Raw genomic sequence first — 19,112 nt, 5'->3', positions numbered from 1 at the left:
AGCCCAAGGTCGCTGGCTTGAGCAAGGGGTCACTTGTTCTGCTATAGCCCCCCCCCCCCCAGTCAAGGCGCATATAAGAAAGCAATCAATGGACAACTAAGGTGACGCAATTAAGAATTGATGCTTCCCAGAATTGATTCTTCTCATCTCTCTCCCTTCCTGTCTGTCTGTACCTTATCTGTCCCTCTTTCTGTCTCTGTAAAAATATAAATATACATATATATTTGAGCAGTGACTACTGAGTAAATTTCAATATATCAGCATTTTTAAGGGTCACTAGGTGAATCTGTAGATCTTCCAGTGAAGATTGTGTAAATAAAGCTGTCAATCCCTCTTGCACATGCTAGCCTTTGTAGGGCCCCAGCAGTACTGCTTGGAGACAGAGTCAGACACATACACACACATTTGGAGTCTAAACTGAAGGACTCCATCTTAAAAAAAAAAATTCTTGGATTTCTAGATCTAGCCTTCTCAGTTGTGGATGAAGAAGGGGCCACAGACTAAACAGACAAGCTCAGGTGAGCCCTGCATAGTGGCTTTGCAGACTCAGAGACCTAAAGTTACCACACAGGATGGTCTAAAAGCAGTTCATGGTGGAAGTCATGTCCTAGGGTGGTATTTTTCTCTATAAAGGTCAGTGCTGACCTTAAAGGAGCCTGTCGTCTTTTGCATTCTACAACCTGATAACATGCCATTGAAATGAAGGATAGGCCCTGGCCGATTGGCTCAGTGGTAGAGCGTTGGCCTGGCGTGCGGGAGTCCCGGGTTCAATTCCTGGCCAGGGCACACAGGAAAAGCGCCCATCTGCTTCGCCACTCCTCCCCCTCTCCTTCCTCTCTGTCTCTCTCTTCCCCTCCCGCAGCCAGGGCTCCATTGGAGCAAGGTTGGCCCAGGCGCTGAGGATGGCTCCATGGCCTCTGCCTCAGGTGCTAGAATGGCTTTGGTTGCAACAGAGCGATGCCCCAGATGGGCAGAGCATCGCCCCCTGGTGGGCGTGCTGGGTGGATCCTGGTCGGGCGCATGCGGGAGTCTGTCTGACTGCCTCCCTGTTTCTAACTTCAGAAAAATACAAAAAAAAAAAAAAGAAAGAAAGAAAGAAATGAAGGATAATCTTTTTCTGCCCCTGCCTTCGGGCAGCCATCCCATCAGAACAGGAACCACCAAATCTCCTCATTGTAATTGTTGTCAACTGTTAACTATCTTATCTTGTGATGTAAAAGAAGTTTGAGTCTATACATTTTTACTTTTTATCCAGTCCGGAGATTTGTCAGTTTTGCTTTCTCTCACCTCCCTAATCACCAATCAATTTCATGTAATCCCTGTACCGCTTTCCCTTTGATTCTGCTGTATAAAATAAGTGGTGAAGGCGCCATGTTCCGGAGCACTTTCTCAATCCATTGAGGCTTTGCTTCCCAGCTGTTGTCAACAGTTTGGCTCAAATAAACTGATAAAAAATTCTTACAGGTCTTGAAGTTTCTTATGTTGACACAGTGAAGCCAACCTAACTTGAGATCTCTTACACCAGGTTTAGCGTGGAGACCAACCACAGAATCACAGGAAGCAGTGACTTCCAGAGATGCTGAGCTTCAGAGACCAGGCTTTTACTTATTCTTTTAACTTGTTGTGTGGACAGTAGCCATGGCCACCATCACAGCCACCTGGTCCGTGCAGATTCTCATTTGATTCGGACAGACGGTAATGAAACAACGGAGCCAAGAACTGGTAGGCCATTAGCTTTAATCCTAGCTTGCACCCGGCGGGCAAGAAATACACACAGTGGGAAAACACTTCCCTTTCCATTTAGGGCTCCCAAAGCCACTGACTTATTCGAGTTTCCTAGAATCAAAGGTTTCTAACCTCACCAGCCTTATTTACCTCTGTTCCCCATCTCCTTCTCTCTGCACAAACTGGCTTCTCCTTCAGCACTCTGCCATCTTGGCTGCTTCTCCTCTCCTCTACATGGCCTTTCTCTGCTCTCCTCCAGCACGGGCTCCTCTGCCGCATTTTATAGTATAGAAATAAAAACCTTTAGTCCAATATACAAACAAGGAAGTCTCTGATACAGTCACTTAGGGTGAGAAAGGCTTAGTCTTAAAACTAAGCCTTAGACCAGGGGTCGGGAACCTATGGCTCGCGAGCCAGATGTGGCTCTTGATGGCTGCATCTGGCTTGCAGACAAATCTTTAATAAAAAAATAATAACGTTAAAAATATAAAACATTCTCATATATTACAATCCATTCATTTCCTACCGCTCATGTTCATGGTTGCGGGTGGCTGGAGCTAATCACAGCTGTCCTCCGGGACAACACCAAATTTTTATTGGATAATGCATAACGTACACAGGCCGTTGTGAGGTCAGGAAGTAAACTTCCCTCCTTTTAATCAAGTAGTCAGCTAGCTAATTGCAGAAACCCTTTTGATGAAGAAGATGGCTAAAAGAAAAAAAGATGAGGAGTATCATACTTTTCAGCAGGAATGGACAGAGGAATTCACCCTTGTGGAGAGAGCAGGTTCTGCATGTGTCTAATATGCAAAGATAAAATTGCATTGATGAAACAGTCAAATATAAAGTGGCACTTTGACACATGCCATACTACATTTGCATTGAAATATCCAGCAGGGGACAGCATGAAGAAAGCATGTCAAGAGCTACTGTGCAGAGTGCAAGCTAGTCAGCATCAACTCCGTGTTTGGACCCAACAAGGTGACTGGAATTTGGCTAGCTTTGCTGGTGCTTTAGCAATTGTGAGAAACGGAAAGCCATTCACAGACGGGGAGTATGCCAAAACATTCATGCTTGATGTTGCCAATGAACTTTTTGACGACCTTTCGGATAAAGACAAGATAATCAAATGAATAAAAGACACTCCTCTGTCGGCAAGAACTGTTCACAATCGTACCATCATGATGGCAAATCAAAATGAGGCAACACAAGTGAAGGACATAAGTGCTGCACCATTCTTTTCTCTCGCTTTGGATGAGTCAACAGACGTAAGCCATTTATCCCAGTTCAGCGTGATTGCAAGGTATGCTGTCGGTGACACACTACCTGAGGAAAGTCTTGCTGTTTTGCCTATGAAAGAGACAACAAGAGGGGAGGATTTATTCAAGTCTTTCACTGAGTTCGCTAAAGAAAAAAAATCTACAGATGGATTAACTTATTTTGATGTGTACTGATGGTGCTCTGTGCATGGTGGGCAAAAACAGAGGATTCGTAGTGCTTTTTCGTGAACATGAAAAGAGACCCATCCTAAATTTTCACTGCATCCTACATCAGGAGGTGCTTTGTGCTCAGATGTGGCAAGCAGCTTGGTGAGGTGATGTTGCTGGTCATTCAGGTGGTCAACTTTATTGTTGCCTGAGCTTTAAATGATCGCCAGTTTAAAACACTGCTGGATGAAGTTGGGAATAATTATCCTGGTCTGCTTCTGCACAGCAATGTGCATTGGTTGTCAAGAGGGAAGGTGCTCAGCCATTTCGTGGCTTGTCTGAGCGAAATCTGGACTTTTCTTGAAATGAAAAATGTCGAGCATCCTGAGTTAGCTAACACTGAGTGGCTCCTGAAATTCTACTATCTCGTGGACATGACTGAACATCTGAACCAGCTCAATGTGAAAATGCAAGGCATTGGAAATACAGTCTTATCCCTTCAACAAGCAGTGTTTGCATTTGAAAACAAGCTGGAACTCTTCAATGCCAATATTGAAACAGGTTGTTTACTACACTTTGAAAAACTGGGAGAGTTTAAAGATGCATGCACAGCAAGTGACCCTGCTCAACATCTTGATCTCCAGCAGCTAGCAGGCTTCACATCTAATCTCCTGCAGTCATTCAAAGCACGCTTTGGAGAATTTTGTGAGCGCACTCGTCTTTTTTTGTTTGTTTTGGTTTTTTTTTTCATTTTTCCGAAGCTGGAAATGGGAGACAGTCAGACAGACTCCCGCATGCGCCTGACTGGGATCCACCCGGCATGCTCACCAGAAGGCAATGCTCTGCCCCTCTGGGGCATCGCTCTGTTGCATCCAGAGCCATTCTAGCACCTGAGGCAGAGGCCACAGAGCCATCCTCAGTGCCCGGGCCATCCTTGCTCCAATGGAGCCTTGGTTGCGGGAGGGGAAGAGAGAGACAGAGAAGAAGGAGAGGGGGAGGGGTAGAGAAGCAGATGGGCACTTCTCCTGTGTGCCCTGGCTGGGAATTGAACCCAGGACTCCTGCACGCCAGGCCGACGCTCTACCGCTGAGCCAGCCGGCCAGGGCCTTGCACTCGTCTTTTTAAGTTCATCACCATCCACACAAGTATGCAGTGGACAACGCCAACCTGAGTTACATCCCCGGTGTCTCCATCAAAGATATTGAGCTACAAGCTGCTGACCTGAAGGCCTCAGACATGTGAGTGAATAAGTTCAAGTCACTGAATGAAGATTTGGAAAGACTTGCATGACAGCAAGCAGAATTGGTGAGCAAACGCAAGTAGGGAGAAATGAAAAAACTTCAACCCATGGACCAGCTGATTGTCAAAACTTGGAACGCACTTCCCATCACATACCACACACTGCAGTGTGTGAATATTGCTGTACTGACAATGTTTGGCTCTACATATGCATGTGAGCAGTCTTTCTCACATCTAAATAACGTTAAGAACAACCTACGATCACGTTTAATGGATGGAAGTCTCAACGCCTGCATGAAACTTAACCTCACCATGTGTCAACCAGACTACAAAGCCATCAGCAAAACCATGCAGCACCAGAAGTCGCATTAATGGTAAGAAGTACTTTATTCATCGTTGGTTAGCAACAGTATAACAACGTTATTAAAAGAATTCAGAGACTTATTGTACTTTAAAAGTGTTGGCCTTACATGAAATGCATACATTTACTTGTATTTACTGTTAAACATATGGTATGGCTCTCAAGGAATTACATTTTAAAATATGTGGTGTTCATGGCTCTCTCAGCCAAAAAGGTTCCCGACCCCTGCCTTAGGCTATAATGACCCTCCCTGCCTTCTTACAGCCTCTCCCCCACACCCAATGCAAACTATAAGTGAGCAAACATATATATCATATTTACAAACTCATTTGACTAACACTTGTTCATTATTATTTTCTTAGGATAAATTTCTAGGGGGGAAAGTGACTGGTTCAAAGGTCAATAACTGGCCCTGCCTGGTTTGCTGAGTGGTAGAGCTTCGACCCCATGTGTGGAAGTCCCAGGTTCGATTCCCAGCCAGGGCACACTGGAGAAGCACCCATCTATTTCTCCATCCTTCCCCCTTTCCTTTCCCTCTATCTCTCCTCCTCTCCCTCAGCCAAGGCTCCATTGGATCAAAGTTGACCCAGACGCTGAGGATGGCTCCATGGCCTCCACTTCAAGTGCTAGAATGGCTCTGGGGCAACGGATCATCACTCCAGATGGGCAGAGCATCGCCCCCTATTGGGTTTGCTGGGTGGATCCTGGTCCGGTGCATGTGGGATTCTGTCTCTCTGCCTCCGTTTCTCACTTCAGAAAAATACAAAAAAAAAAAGAAAAAAAAAAAAGGTCAACTTGCTCTATAGATCAGTAGGACAGAAGTGTACACCATCCATATATTCATAACAGAATCACAAGTAGGGAGTGTATGTATGGCCAGGAGCCACCATCATGGCCATTCACATGCAGGTTCCCATTGGATTCGGGCAGATGGTAAAGAAATGGTGGAGTCAGAGGATGGTGAGCCATTCTGTTTATTGGTGTCTCACCAAGACAGGCAAGCCACAAGAGAAGTCAAGGGAAAAGCAGGTTTTCTGCAACCTGCTTTTCCCATGGAGGGCAGGGGATCAGGGAGGCCCCTGCATGGTGATAGCAGGAACCGAGAGAGCAGGCCCCCGGTCTGTCCCCATTTTATAGTGTAGAAATCAAAACCTTTAATCCAATATACAAATAAGGAAGTCTTTGATACAAAGTCACTTATCTACGGCATAAATGGGATTCCTCATATTAGTGCACCACACCCTATCATGCAACAGTCAAGGGTGTGGGGCTATAATGACTTTGCCAGCTTACAGCCTGTCTCCCACACCAAAAGCGAGCAAACATATGTCATATTTAAAAACTTATTTGACCAACAGTGGTGCTTTTAAAATAGGGGCTTTTCTGACTGGCTAGAAACATTCTCCCATTTGGTGGCATTCTCTGAGGCTGCATTGTGAGTACTTATGTTCCGATAGAGCGGTCCTGGTCTTTCATGTCCTGCTATTATTCTCTTTCCCATTTTTACTTTCATAGATCTCTGTGCAAGAATTGCAGAAAATGATTAACCTTCAGGTAAGACATCCATTTAATTTATTCAGTCATTTAAACCTCTCAAAGTCCATGTAAAAAGGAAATTATAGTACAGTCAGGGAAAATGTAAATTGAATAGATGAGGTCCAAAAGGAAATTTAGAAAATAGGCAAATTGATACTTCAGTCACAGGGTCTGCACATAGTTGTAATAAATTTGAGCTGTATTTGTGTATCCACTGTTTCTGACAGTCATAGAAAATGGATAACCAGTTAAAGTGTTGGCATTGTCTGTGAGGATAAAGCAAAGTAGTTTCCCAGATAAGTAAAGATTTTCCTGACACATTTCTCTGAAGAAAATATCTTATAAAGGGTTTTCATAGAGATAATATTAAAAACTCACATCAAGAGCCCTGTGATAAATATAACATCAGATTTCCTATGCCTTTCTTAGAGTGTTTCCTGGAGTAAAAAGTGCCAAACAGTACTATATAAACCCTTTTAAAGTTCGTCTGGAAAAATAAATAACAGGTATCCTTGTGCATTTTTCAGTGTCTTCAGCCATTCTTTTTTTTTTTTTTTTTTTTTTTGTGGCAGAGACAGAGAGAGAAGGACAGACAGACAGGAAGGGAGAGAGATGAGAAACATCAGTTCTTCATTGTGGCTCCTTTAGTTCATTGATTGCTTTCTCATATGTGCCTTGACTGGGGGGCTACAGCAGACCGAGTAACCCCTTGCTCAAGCCAGTGACCTTGGGCGCAAGCTGGTGAGCCTTGCTCAAACCAGATGAGCCCGCACTCAAGCTGGCAACCTACCTCAGGGTCTCGAACCTGAGTCCTCCGCGTCCCAGTCAGACGCTCTATCTACTGCGCCACCGCCTGGTCAGGTTCTTCAGCCATTCTTGAGCAGTTTCTCTTCTATGTGCATTTTAAAATGAGGTTGTCAAAGTTCCTGAAGAAGTATGTTAGGTGTTTTTATTATGATTGCATTTACACTTTTAGATTACTTTGAAGAGAATTAATGACTTTTCAGTAATGAGTCTTTAACTTATTTAATTTTTTATATGTCCTTCATTATAGTTTCATAGTAATTCTTGTACATTTTTTGTAATGTTTATTCTTTATTTAATTTTTAGCGAGAGACAGAGAGAGATGAGAAGCATTGACTCTTAGTCACCGCACTTTAGTTGTTAATTGGTTGCTTTTTCCCTTAAATTCATTTTTTATTGTTTATTCATTTTAGAGGTGGGGGTGAGCAGACAGAAAGAAGGGCAGGGGGAGGAGCAGGAAGCATCAACTCCTATATGTGCCTTGACCAGGCAAGCCCAGGGTTTTGAATGGGCAACCTCAGTGTTCCAGGTTGACACTATATCCACTGCACCAGCACAGGTCTGGCATTTGATTGCTTTCTCATATGTGCCTTGACCTGGGGGCTCTAGGTGAGCCAGTGACCACGAGGTCATGTCCATGATCCCACACTCAAGCCAGTGACTTCAGGGTTTCAAACCTGGGTCCTCAACATCACAGGCTGATGCTCCATCCACTATGCCACAACCTGGTCAGGCTGTAATGTTTATTCTTATGTGCTTAAAGTTGCTATTGAGAATGATAATTTTTTTTCATTATATTTTCTTATTGGCTATTCTGTTATATAGGAAAATATGGATTAATCTGTTTGGCTTTGTAGTTATGCATTGCTTTACAACTGAGAAATGCATCGTTAAGCATTCTGTCATTGGTTGAACATCATATAATATACTTATACAAGCCTAGATGGTATAACCAACTACAAATGTAGGCTAGATGGTATCACCTGTTGCTTGTAGGTTGCAAGTCTGTATAGTATATTACAACATGCGATTAAACCATGTATGTATAAAACAACATGCGATTAAACCAAGTACAAGAGAAAATGATTCAATCAAGAGAACTGTAAACATGAAACGTATGAGGCTGCTGGCATAACATACCATACTGTTTTACAGAAAACATTTTTTTGTTTTTTGACAGGGACAGAGTCAGAGAGAGGAACAGATAGGGACAGACAGACAGGAAGGAAGAGAAATGAGAAGCATCACGTCTTCCTTGTAGCGCCTTAGTTGTTCAGTGATTGCTTTCTCATATGTACCTTGATGGGGGGCAGGGAGGGGAGGGCCTTCAGAAGAGCAGGTAACTTCAAGCCAGTGACCTTTGGGCTCAAGCCAGTGACCATGAGGTCATTTCCATGATCTTATGCTCAAGCAAGCGAACCTGTGCTCAGGCTGGATGAGCCTGCACTCAAACCAACAACCTTAGGGTTTTGAACCTGGGTCCTCTGTGTCTCAGTCCGAGGCTCTATCCACTGCACCACTTCTGATCAGGCCAGGAAACTATTTTTGGGGGGGGTATTTTTCTGAAGTTGGAAATGGGGAGGCAGTCAGACAGACTCCCACATGCGCCCGACCGGGATCCACCCGGCATGCCCACCAGGGGGCAATGCTCTGCCCATCCGGGGCGTCGCTCTGCCACAATCAGAGCCATTCTAGCACCTGAGGTAGAGGCCACAGAGCCATCCTCAGCGCCCGGGCAAACTTTGCTCCAATGGAGCCTCGGCTGTGGGAAGGGAAGAGAGAAACAGAGAGGAAGGAGAGGGGGAGGGGTGGAGAAGCAGATGGGCACTTCTCCTGTGTGCCCTGGCCGGGAATCGAACCCGGGACTCCTGCACACCAGGCCGATGCTCTACCACGGAGCCAGCCGGCCAGGGCCGAAACTATTTTTTAGTAAGTAGAAATAGTACACTTTAAAATAACAATAAAAAGTTTAGTATAGTAAATAGTAAACCAGTAACAATAGTTTATTATCATTGTCAAATATTATATACTGTACATAATTATATGTGGTATATACTTTTATATGACTGGCAGCACAATAGGTTTGTTTACACCAGCATCGTCACAAACACATGAGTAATGTGTTGTGTACTATGAGGTTATGACAGCTACAACATCACTAGGTGATAGGAATTTTTCAGCACCATTATACTCTTCTGGTATCACCACTGTCTATATGGTCAGTCATTGACAGAAACATTATGCAGCACATGACTATATGTTAATTTCTAGAATTCTTCTTAAGTCTAAGAGGTTTTTAATTGATTTTTAGATTTATTTTTTTTTGTATTTTTCCAAAGCTGGAAACAGGGAGAGACAGTCAGACAGACTCCCGCATGCGCCCGACCGGGATCCACCCGGCACGCCCACCAGGGGTGACGCTCTGCCCACCAGGGGGCGATGCTTTGCCCCCTCTGGGGTGTCGCTCTGCCGCGACCAGAGCCACTCTAGCGCCTGGGGCAGAGGCCAAGGAGCCATCCCCAGCGCCCGGGCCATCTTTGCTCCAATGGAGCCTCGCTGCAGGAGGGGAAGAGAGAGACAGAGAGGAAGGAGGGGGGGGTGGAGAAGCAAATGGGCGCTTCTCCTATGTGCCCTGGCCGGGAATCGAACCCGGGTCCCCTGCACGCCAGGCCGACACTCTACCGCTGAGCCAACAGGCCAGGGCTGATTTTTTAGATTTTTAAGTTAGACAATCCTGTATTCTTCAAATGGAGTTTGTCCCTGACTGCTCAATATGTATATCTCTGTTTTTTCTTGTCTTATTGCAATGGACAGGACTTCTAGTAATTATAATTTTGAATATGATTGCTAGCCAAAATCTTTTTGTTCTATTTTTTTTTTTTTTTCCATTTTTCTGAAGCTGGAAACAGGGAGAGACAGTCAGACAGACTCCCGCATGCGCCTGACCGGGATCCACCCGGCACGCCCACCAGGGGCGACGCTCTGCCCACCAGGGGGCGATGCTCTGCCCATCCTGGGCATCGCCATATTGCGACCAGAGCCACTCTAGCGCCTGAGGCAGAGGCCACAGAGCCATCCCCAGCGCCCGGGCCATCTTTGCTCCAATGGAGCCTTGGCTGCGGGAGGGGAAGAGAGAGACAGAGAGGAAAGCGCGGCGGAGGGGTGGAGAAGCAAATGGGCGCTTCTCCTGTGTGCCCTGGCCGGGAATCGAACCCGGGTCCTCCGCACGCTAGGCCAACGCTCTACCACTGAGCCAACCGGCCAGGGCTTTTTTGTTCTATTTTTAATGGGAATGTTTCCAGTGTTTCACTGTTTTCTCTTGTATTGTGGTAAATAGTTGTCTTTTGTTTTTGTTTGTGACCATTATTTTCATAAATGGGTTTTTTAAAAATCATATTCTTTTTTAATACCTGTCAATTAAGTTATATATTTTTTCTTTAGCAGTTTAGAGAATTTCTAATACATTTACTAATATTGAGCTATCTATGTATTCCTTACTAGGGATAAACCTTACCTAGTCTCTTAACTAAAAGGGCAAGGTAGTAAATATTTTAGGCCTGAAAGGTATATAGGCTCTGTGGAAACAACACAACTCTGCCCTTATAGTTGAGGTAAAATATAACTATGTCTCAGTAACACTTTATTTACAAAAATAGTAGGCCAGCCCATGTGTTATGTAGCTGCTGACCCCTACTCCTTCCTGCTCTCTATGGTCTTAATATTTCTTTGTGACAGACATGTAGCCATATGCCTTTTTAAATTTCAATATAAGGCCTGGCCTGTGGTGGCACAGTGGATAAAGCATCGACGTGGAATGCTGAGGTTGCTGGTTTGGAACTCTGGGCTTGCCTGGTCAAGGCACAAATGGGAGTTGATGTTTCCTGCTCCTTTCCCTTTCTCTTTCTCTCTCTCCCCCCCTCTCCCCCTCTCCTCCTCTCCCCCTCTCCCTCTCCCTCTCCCTTTCCCTTTTCCTCTCTCCCTTTCTCCTCTCTAAAATGAGTAAATAGCCTGACCTGTAGTGTCGCAGTGAATAAAGCGTCATCCTGGAATGCTGAGTTCGCCAGTTCAAAGCCCTGGCTTCCCTGGTCAAGGCACATATGGGACTTGATGCTTCCTGCTCCTCCCCCGCCTCTTTCTCTCTCTAAAATGAATAAATAGCCTGACCTGTGGTGGCGCAGTGGGTAAAGCGTCAACCTGGAAACTCTGAGGTTGCCAGTTCAATGCCCTGGGCTTGCCTGGTGAACGCACATATGGGAGTTGATGCTTCCAGCTCCTCCCCCCTTCTCTCTCTCTGTCTCTCTCTCCTCTCTAAAAAAATGAATAAATAAAAAAAATTTTTTTAAATAAAATAAAATGAACAAATAAAAAAATCTTTAAAATGAGTAAATAAAATCTTTTTAAAAATTTAAATTTAAGTTAATTAAGCACGGGTTTGGCTTTATGGTTGAGAGGATATATTTTATCATGTTAACAAAAATTCGCATCTTCCTATTTTATTATGCTTATGTGGGCCCCTTAACATCTTACTGTACTTACATGTTTATTTTCAAGTGTCTAATAGATTGTAAGATTACTGAGGGCAGTAATTTTCTTGTTTTTGCATCACTAGTATAATATCTGGTCATCATTAAATATAAGTGAATGAATGAAGACTACTATATAAGCAATATTTTAAAGTGATTTTATTGATATATAATTTGCATGTTAACAGTTGACCTGTTTAAAGGATATATCATTCACTATTTTTGGTATATTCATGGAATTGTGAAACCATCACTACTATCTAATTTTAGAACATTTCATTACTTGCAAAAGAAACTCCATACCCATTCCTTCCTTCCCCAGCCCTAATTTACTTATTGTTTTTATAGATTTGCCTATTCTGAACATTTTATACAAATGGAATCATATGCCTGACCAGGCAGTGGCGCAGTGGATGGAGCATCAGACTGGGATGCAGAGGACCCAGGTTCGAGACCCCAAGGTTGCCTGCTTGAGTGTGGGCTCATCTGGTTTGAGCATGGGGTCGCTGGCTTGAGCATGGGACCATAGACATGACCCCATGTTGCTGGCTTGAGCCCAAAGGTCGCTGATTTAAGCAAGGGGTCACACTCTGCTGTAGCACACACACACCCCCACGGCACATATGAGAAAGCAATCAATGAACAACTAAGGTGTCGCAATGCGCAACGGAAAACTAATGATTGATGCTTCTCATCTCTCCGTCCCTGTCTGTCTGTCCTTCTCTCTGTCTTGCAAAAACAAAAACAAATGGAATCATACAATATGTGATTGTTTGTAACTTTTTCACCCATATTTTCATCTATGTTTTAGTTACCTTTTAATTGTTGAGCAGTATTGCATCATGTGCAGTATTTTTTTATCCATTCATTAGTTGATGGATACCCATATTGGTTTTACTTTTTGGCTATTAATAATTCTGCTTGCGGCCCTGGCTGGTTGGCTCAGCGGTAGAGCGTCGGCCTAGCGTGCGGAGGACCCGGGTTCGATTCCTGGCCAGGGCACATAGGAGAAGCGCCCATTTGCTTCACCCCTCCGCCGCGCTTTCCTCTCTGTCTCTCTCTTCCCCTCCCGCAGCCAAGGCTCCATTGGAGCAAAGATGGCCCGGGCGCTGGGGATGGCTCTGTGGCCTCTGCCTCAGGCGCTAGAGTGGCTCTGGTCGCAGCATGGCGATGCCCAGGATGGGCAGAGCATCGCCCCCTGGTGGGCAGAGCATCGCCCCTGGTGGGCGTGCCGGGTGGATCCCGGTCGGGCGCATGCGGGAGTCTGTCTGACTGTCTCTCCCTGTTTCCAGCTTCAGAAAAATGCAAAAAAAATAAAAAAATAAAAAAAATAATTCTGCTTGCTATGAGCATCTGTGCACAGGTTTTTGTGTGGGTATGTATTTTCAGTTATCTTGAATATGTACCTACTAGGAATTGTTGGATCATATGGTAACTCTTTTTAACATTTTGCAGAGCTGCCAACTAGTTTTTTTGTTTGTTTGTTTTTTAGTTGCTGCACTTATCGTTGTCTTTAATTTTAGCCATCCTAGTGGGTGTGAAGTGATACCTTATTAATAGAGATTTTGATTCACATTTTACTAATGACTGATGAAGTTGAGCATCTTTTAATGTGCTCATGGACTATTTATGTCTTTGGAAAAATTTCTGTTCAAATACTTTTCCTGTTTTCAAATTAGCTTGTCTCGTTATTGTTGTGTAATGAGTTCTTTTTATATTCTAGATACATATCACTTAGTAGATACGTGATTTGCAAATATATCCCCCATTCTGTGTTGTGTTTCCACTTTCTTATTTTTATTTTTTTTTTACGTGAGAGGAGGAGAGATAGTGAGACGGACTCCCACATGCCCTGACCGGGATCTACCTGGCAACCCATGTCCGGGTCTGATGCTTGAAATAGTGCCTAAGGCTGACACACTTGGACCAACCGAGCTATCCTCAGTGCTCGGGACCTATGCTCAAACCAATCAAGTCACAGGCTGTGGAAAGAGGGAGAGGAGGGGAAGAAAAGCAGATGGTCGCTTCTCTTTTGTATCCTGACCAGGTCTGGGATGCTTCAATACTGGGCTGATGCTCTAGCCACTGAGCAAACCAGCTAGGGGCCGTGTTTTCACTTTCTTGATGGTGTCCTTTGAACCACAAAATTTTAAAATTTTGATGAATTCCAACTTACCTAATCTTCTTTTGTCACTTACATTTTTTCTGTCATATTAAAAAAACCACTGGCTAATCCAAGATCACAAAGATTTACTCCTGTTTTCTTCTAAGATTTTTTAGGTTTAGCTCTTACCTTTAGGCCTCTCAACCATTTTTAGTTCATTTTGAATATGATGTGAGGGGTGTATGGGAGTGGGGGAGTCTCACTTCATTCTTTTGCTGATGTATATCTGACTGTCCCAACACCATTTGTTAAAAAGACTATACTTTCCCCCATTGAATTGTCTTGGCACTAGTTGAATATTTTAAATAAGACTTTTGTTTCTATTACGGAGTCTACTTCTGAATCAGACACGCAGTTGTTATCATATATAACTTTCTGAAAACTTGGCAATGAACATGATATGACCAGAAGAGACTGACATGATTATCTTGCAAGTCCCCAAATGATTCACACTTTAGTTTGAAGATCAATGTGCTGTTGCAGGGATCAGTGACATTCCAGGATGTGGCTGTGGACTTCACCTCAGAGGAGTGGCAGCTGCTTGACTGTGATCAGAGAACATTGTATTGGGATGTGATGTTGGAGAACTTTAGAAACCTCATCTCAGTGGGTAAGGACAGTGGGTAGTAACTTTTCATTGTAATTCAGAATCTATTAATAGTGCCCTTCCTTGAAGGCTTGTGAAAACTGAACATTCTGAAGCTTTAGTGAGTTTGGCTCTGAATTTTAGTGATCAGAGATTCTTCATCCCCTTTGGAAGTCAGTCTGTTTATTCTTCTACCTCCCCAAGTGGAGAAGAGTTTTTCTGTTCTAAAGACTGTTTGTCATCGTTGATAGGCCCTGAGACTCAAGGAGACCTGAGTTGTGAGGTAGTTTGTCCCTAGCACAATTGTTCCCAGCTGTGTTGTTTCCCATGAACGGGGTGTCCAGTTACCAAAACAAAAGTGATCTTCAAGGTAGAGTAAGGACAAGAGCTGCAGATAGTGGAGGGAGAGAACCCAAATTGGAGCCACCCTGGTGAGTCAGAGAAAAACAGGTAGATGAGAGTTTTAGGAATTAGTCATTGAGGAACAGGCACTTCTGAAATGTTTTTCAGGAAGCATTTCTTAACAGCCACACACCTTTGGAAGTTACTGGGTACACCTGACATAACATCATCAGATGTCCAAATGACACCTTCACTTTTACTCTCCCCGCACTGCTGCTCTTTCTCTGTGCTCAGCTCTTGTATGAATGATTGTCCCTTTCTTCTCTACTCGCACTGCCTGCTTCATCTAGTCCTTGCTTTGTTCTCTTAATTCCTAAAATCCTCATTCCCCTTCCTCCCCAACATGACTGCAGATCTTTTCCATACATCTGATCCTTAGCGTGTAGTCAGATAGTGTGAATTTGAAGTCTTACTCCACCAATCACTGTCTAACCTAATTACTTTGTAGCACAATTTTATTTATAAAATAGGGAAAATATTAATCCTTACCTTGTCTACATTCTAGTTTATCTGTCTGTTTCATGTGGCAATATTGATTATCTATTGGAAATTCTCTTCTAACTTTAGGTTGGTTCCTTGCCTTCACCCTTTCTTACTGCTTTTTCAGCTTTTGCTTCTTGCCTTCTCTTCTACTTTCTGAACTTTTCTGACAGTAACTCCCTCTGAAACACTCACTAAAGACTGAAGTTATGTGTTTTATACCATCTTCAGCATCTTTGCCTGACTACCTATCACCCTAATTTTATCCTACCTGGCCTTATAGTTGCTTTTTTTCTTAGCCATTATTCTTCAACCTTCACCACTGTCTTTATATTACAGTAAAGGATAACGACCGGCCTGCTGCTTTGCAGTCTCAAAATCACTGTGGTAAGCAATTTAGTTTTTTTTTTCCTCTCAAGAATTTCTCCTTAAGTACTGTTGTGACTTATTGCCTATTATTTCAACTATTAGTTTATCCCAGACTGATTCAAAATAAAAATTTCACTTTCCACAGAGCCTATAGAAGAAGTACATTTTAAATGATTAAGACACCAATTAAGTGTTTTTTAGATTACCTGGGACCTTAACTACTGGCATAAACCAAATGAATTAAAAAAATTTTTTATTGTATTTATTAGGGTGACATTGGTTAATAAAATCATATACAGGTACACAATTAAACCAAATTAATTTTAACTCCTGATATGGTGTCTAGGCTGTTCATATTCCTTTATTGTGAATTCTTTTATATTTTCTGGTTTATCTTAGATGTTCCTGCAAGATTTATTAAAATTATTCTATTTTTATTTTCATGTTCCTGATAAACATAAGTTATTCCTTTATATCACAACATAAGTATTGTGATATATAAATGGCTTTTAAATCTCCAACATGATCCCATTTTCTTTATCCGGAATTGTTCATCTTTTCCCTATTCCCTGGCAGTTGGGTTCATTAGTGTTCCCTGTACACAGTTTTCTCTGCATCAGTCCTTTTATTCTGGTGGGCTCCATCTAATTAAAACCAGCATGCTATTAAATCTGAGTTCAGTTTTCTCTTTAATGGTAACTCCAGCCTAGGTTAATTTCTACGTTCTTTGAACTCCCATCCCAACTCTAATATGGATTTGTCATAAAAACCTGACTGGGTAGCTCAGTTGGTTAGAGCATCATATGATATGTCAAGGTTGCGGGTTTGATACCTTGTCAGGGCACGTACAAGAATCAACCAATGAGTGCATAAATAAAATGGGACAACAAATTGATGTTTATTTTTCTCTCTCAAATCAATCAAAAAATTTGTTTTTGACAAATCCTGTCTTAGATTTTTTTTAAAGCAAGTTTTCTTATGGTAATGCCCTGAAGAGAAAGACCTATATAATTTTTCCTTTACACTATTGTTGGACACATAAAGGACATTCAATGAACATTTCATTTTTTTTTTTAAGTGAGAGTAGGGGAGATACAGAGAGTCCCACATGTGCCCTGGCTAGGATCCACCTGGCAACCCCTGTCTGGGATCAATGCTCTGCCCATCTGGGACTGCTGGCAACAGAGCTATTTTTAGTGCCTGAGGCAGAGGCTTGACAAAGCCATCCTCCATGCCCAGGGCCAATGTGCTTGAATCAATGGAGCCATGGGTGTGGGAGAAGAAGAGAGAGATAGGAGAGGGAGAAGCAGATGGTTGCTCCCCCTGTGTGCCCAGACTGGGAAGCAAACACCAGCTCTTGAATGACTTGTGTGGACATTATACTCCTGGGCTTGGAACTCTGTCTACAGATATGTCTCAGCTGGGTTTGGATGGGGTTAGAGGACTAGAGTTACAAGAATATTCCTGAAGGGAACTGACATTGTGCCAGGTGATTAAGAGGAAAAAGATGTAAATGAGGGAAATGGAGCTATCCTGATAGGGTGATCTAGAGGTTAGTTAGTGAGGTCATTGCACTACCACTGAGCCAACTGGTCAGGGCCTAATTCTTGTTTGTTTGTTTTTTAAGATTTTATTTATCGATTTTAGAAGGTGGAGGGGAGAGAAAAAGAGAGGGAGCAAGGAGTATTCATATGTGCCTCGATGGGTTTCAAGCCGGCAACCTCAGTGTTCCAGGTGTTCTCTCCACTGTGCCACCACAGGTCGGGCCATTTCATTAATTCAGTGTTGTAAAGTCAGCATTGTGGGGATGTTTCTTAATCTTAGTTTCAAGAAGGCTCTTGTTTCCTTAGAAGTATTCAAAGAAAGCAAAACAACAAAAACCAATGAGTTTTTTTCAGATATATAAACTGTAGTAAAAGAAGGCAAAACTTAGCCATATAAAATATATATAAATTGATGGGTGTGGAACATTTGTTCATTGCATGATAACATTGCAGTTCTGTTCTAGTTAATTGTCAGAATGCATAATGTAGGCAGCAGCAGTGACTATCTTAGACATTCAGAGAAAATGGAGTTTAAAGTTTAAGGTATGCGAGTATTGGAAGTCTCTTTTTAATATCTTGAAATGGTGGTTCCTCCCTAAAGATATCTAAGCACTAGATAGGATAAGAGGGGATAAAGGAGGGCAAGTTACAGTGGGAAAGGAGAATGAGCAAAAGATTGTAGCTAAAGTCTAGAATCCTTGAACGGAAGGTTTTTGTTGAAGACTAGAAGAAAGCATGCTTAGATACCACGAGTGAATTCATTATATTGCAAAGTTTGTTCACCAGGCTAATTACCTCGGGTTTTTCAGCTGGTTATTATTGGTTGGGGTAACATGGGATGCTGATTCCCATTGGTTGAAGTGAGGAGAGAATACAGAAACCCAATCCCTATATTTAGAACCGCTCTATGAAGATTGTAGTCTGTGGCCACTACTCAATCCAGCTCCACAGAAAGGTAAGTCATGGAGCAAGAGGCTAACTAAGGGTTTTGTGTTAAAACTCCATATGGAAGGAATCTCAGAAACGGAATTATAATGCCCTCTTCATAGTTTCTTTTTTTCTTTCTTTTTTGATGGAGTGACAGATTTGGGATTTATGGGGTTTTGAGGATAGGCATGAAAAAGTCTGACTTCAGGAACAAGGCAAATTTCTGGGCATTACTTTGTTAGGCAGATTGATAGAGGATATAAAAACAGTTCTTGTAAAAAAAATATGACAAATAGTTTTCATACATAGAAACCCAGTCAGAATAAAAATGACAGCAAGCAGACTGAATCTGCGCTTGGGCTAAGGATGACTTTCCACTTGAATGACTTGTGTGGACATTGTACTCCTGGGCTTACAAATAAGTACATGGGAAAATGAATCCCAGCTGTAGTAAAGTTGGAGCTCTGTCTACAGATATGTCTCAGCTCTGATTTGGATGGGGTTAGGACTGGAGTTACAAGAATATTCCTGAAGGGAACTGACATTGTGCCAGGTGATTAAGAGGAAAAAGATGTGAATGAGGGAAACAGAGCTATAGGGTAATCTAGAGATTAGTTAGTGAGGACTCTGATTCTGATCTGCCTCCTCTTAATTTATCCTCTGATATTTTCTCTTAACTCCTTTGTCTTTTGTTTTCCTAGTTACCCTATGCATTAATCAGATCTCCACAGTGGGCTTTCTTCATTCTGTGAGCTACCCATGTAGCCTTGTTTAGCAACCTTTGACTTCCTTTGTACCCTCCTCACTCACTGTACCTTGTGCCCATTTTACTGTCTTTCCACAAGTCATAAGATAAGCCATCTCTTCTCATTACTGTCATTCATCGGTTCCCATTTCCTTTTTAGAGTTTTATTCTTAAAGCTCAGGAGCTTGTTATCCAGTGTCACCCCAATAAATTCAATTTAAACTGAAAACAAAAGCTTGGGAGCAAGGCAAATACAGGATTTGTTTCAAAATGAAAGACT

General features: G+C 42.7%; 1 protein-coding gene across 3 annotated transcripts in view; it reads left to right on the top strand.

The window, feature by feature from the left end:
- ZNF684 (zinc finger protein 684) overlaps positions 1-19,112 on the top strand; it is a 45,599-nt gene that overhangs the window by 24,899 nt on the left and 1,588 nt on the right. The window contains exons 2-7 of one of the 3 annotated variants that reach the window (XM_066269516.1): positions 1,526-1,722; positions 6,268-6,306; positions 11,964-12,061; positions 14,263-14,389; positions 15,587-15,634; positions 18,059-18,115. In XM_066269516.1, the coding sequence (XP_066125613.1) occupies positions 12,002-12,061; positions 14,263-14,389; positions 15,587-15,634; positions 18,059-18,115 (292 nt within the window). In that variant the 5' untranslated portion in view covers positions 1,526-1,722; positions 6,268-6,306; positions 11,964-12,001. The remainder of the gene's footprint in view (positions 1-1,525; positions 1,723-6,267; positions 6,307-11,963; positions 12,062-14,262; positions 14,390-15,586; positions 15,635-18,058; positions 18,116-19,112) is intronic. The other 2 variants (XM_066269513.1, XM_066269517.1) reach the window with 2 other exon arrangements.

Source organism: Saccopteryx bilineata, chromosome 3 (genome assembly GCF_036850765.1).
Source record: "Saccopteryx bilineata isolate mSacBil1 chromosome 3, mSacBil1_pri_phased_curated, whole genome shotgun sequence".
In the NCBI taxonomy this organism is placed as follows: domain Eukaryota; kingdom Metazoa; phylum Chordata; class Mammalia; order Chiroptera; family Emballonuridae; genus Saccopteryx; species Saccopteryx bilineata.
This window is presented reverse-complemented; position numbering and strand designations above follow the sequence as displayed.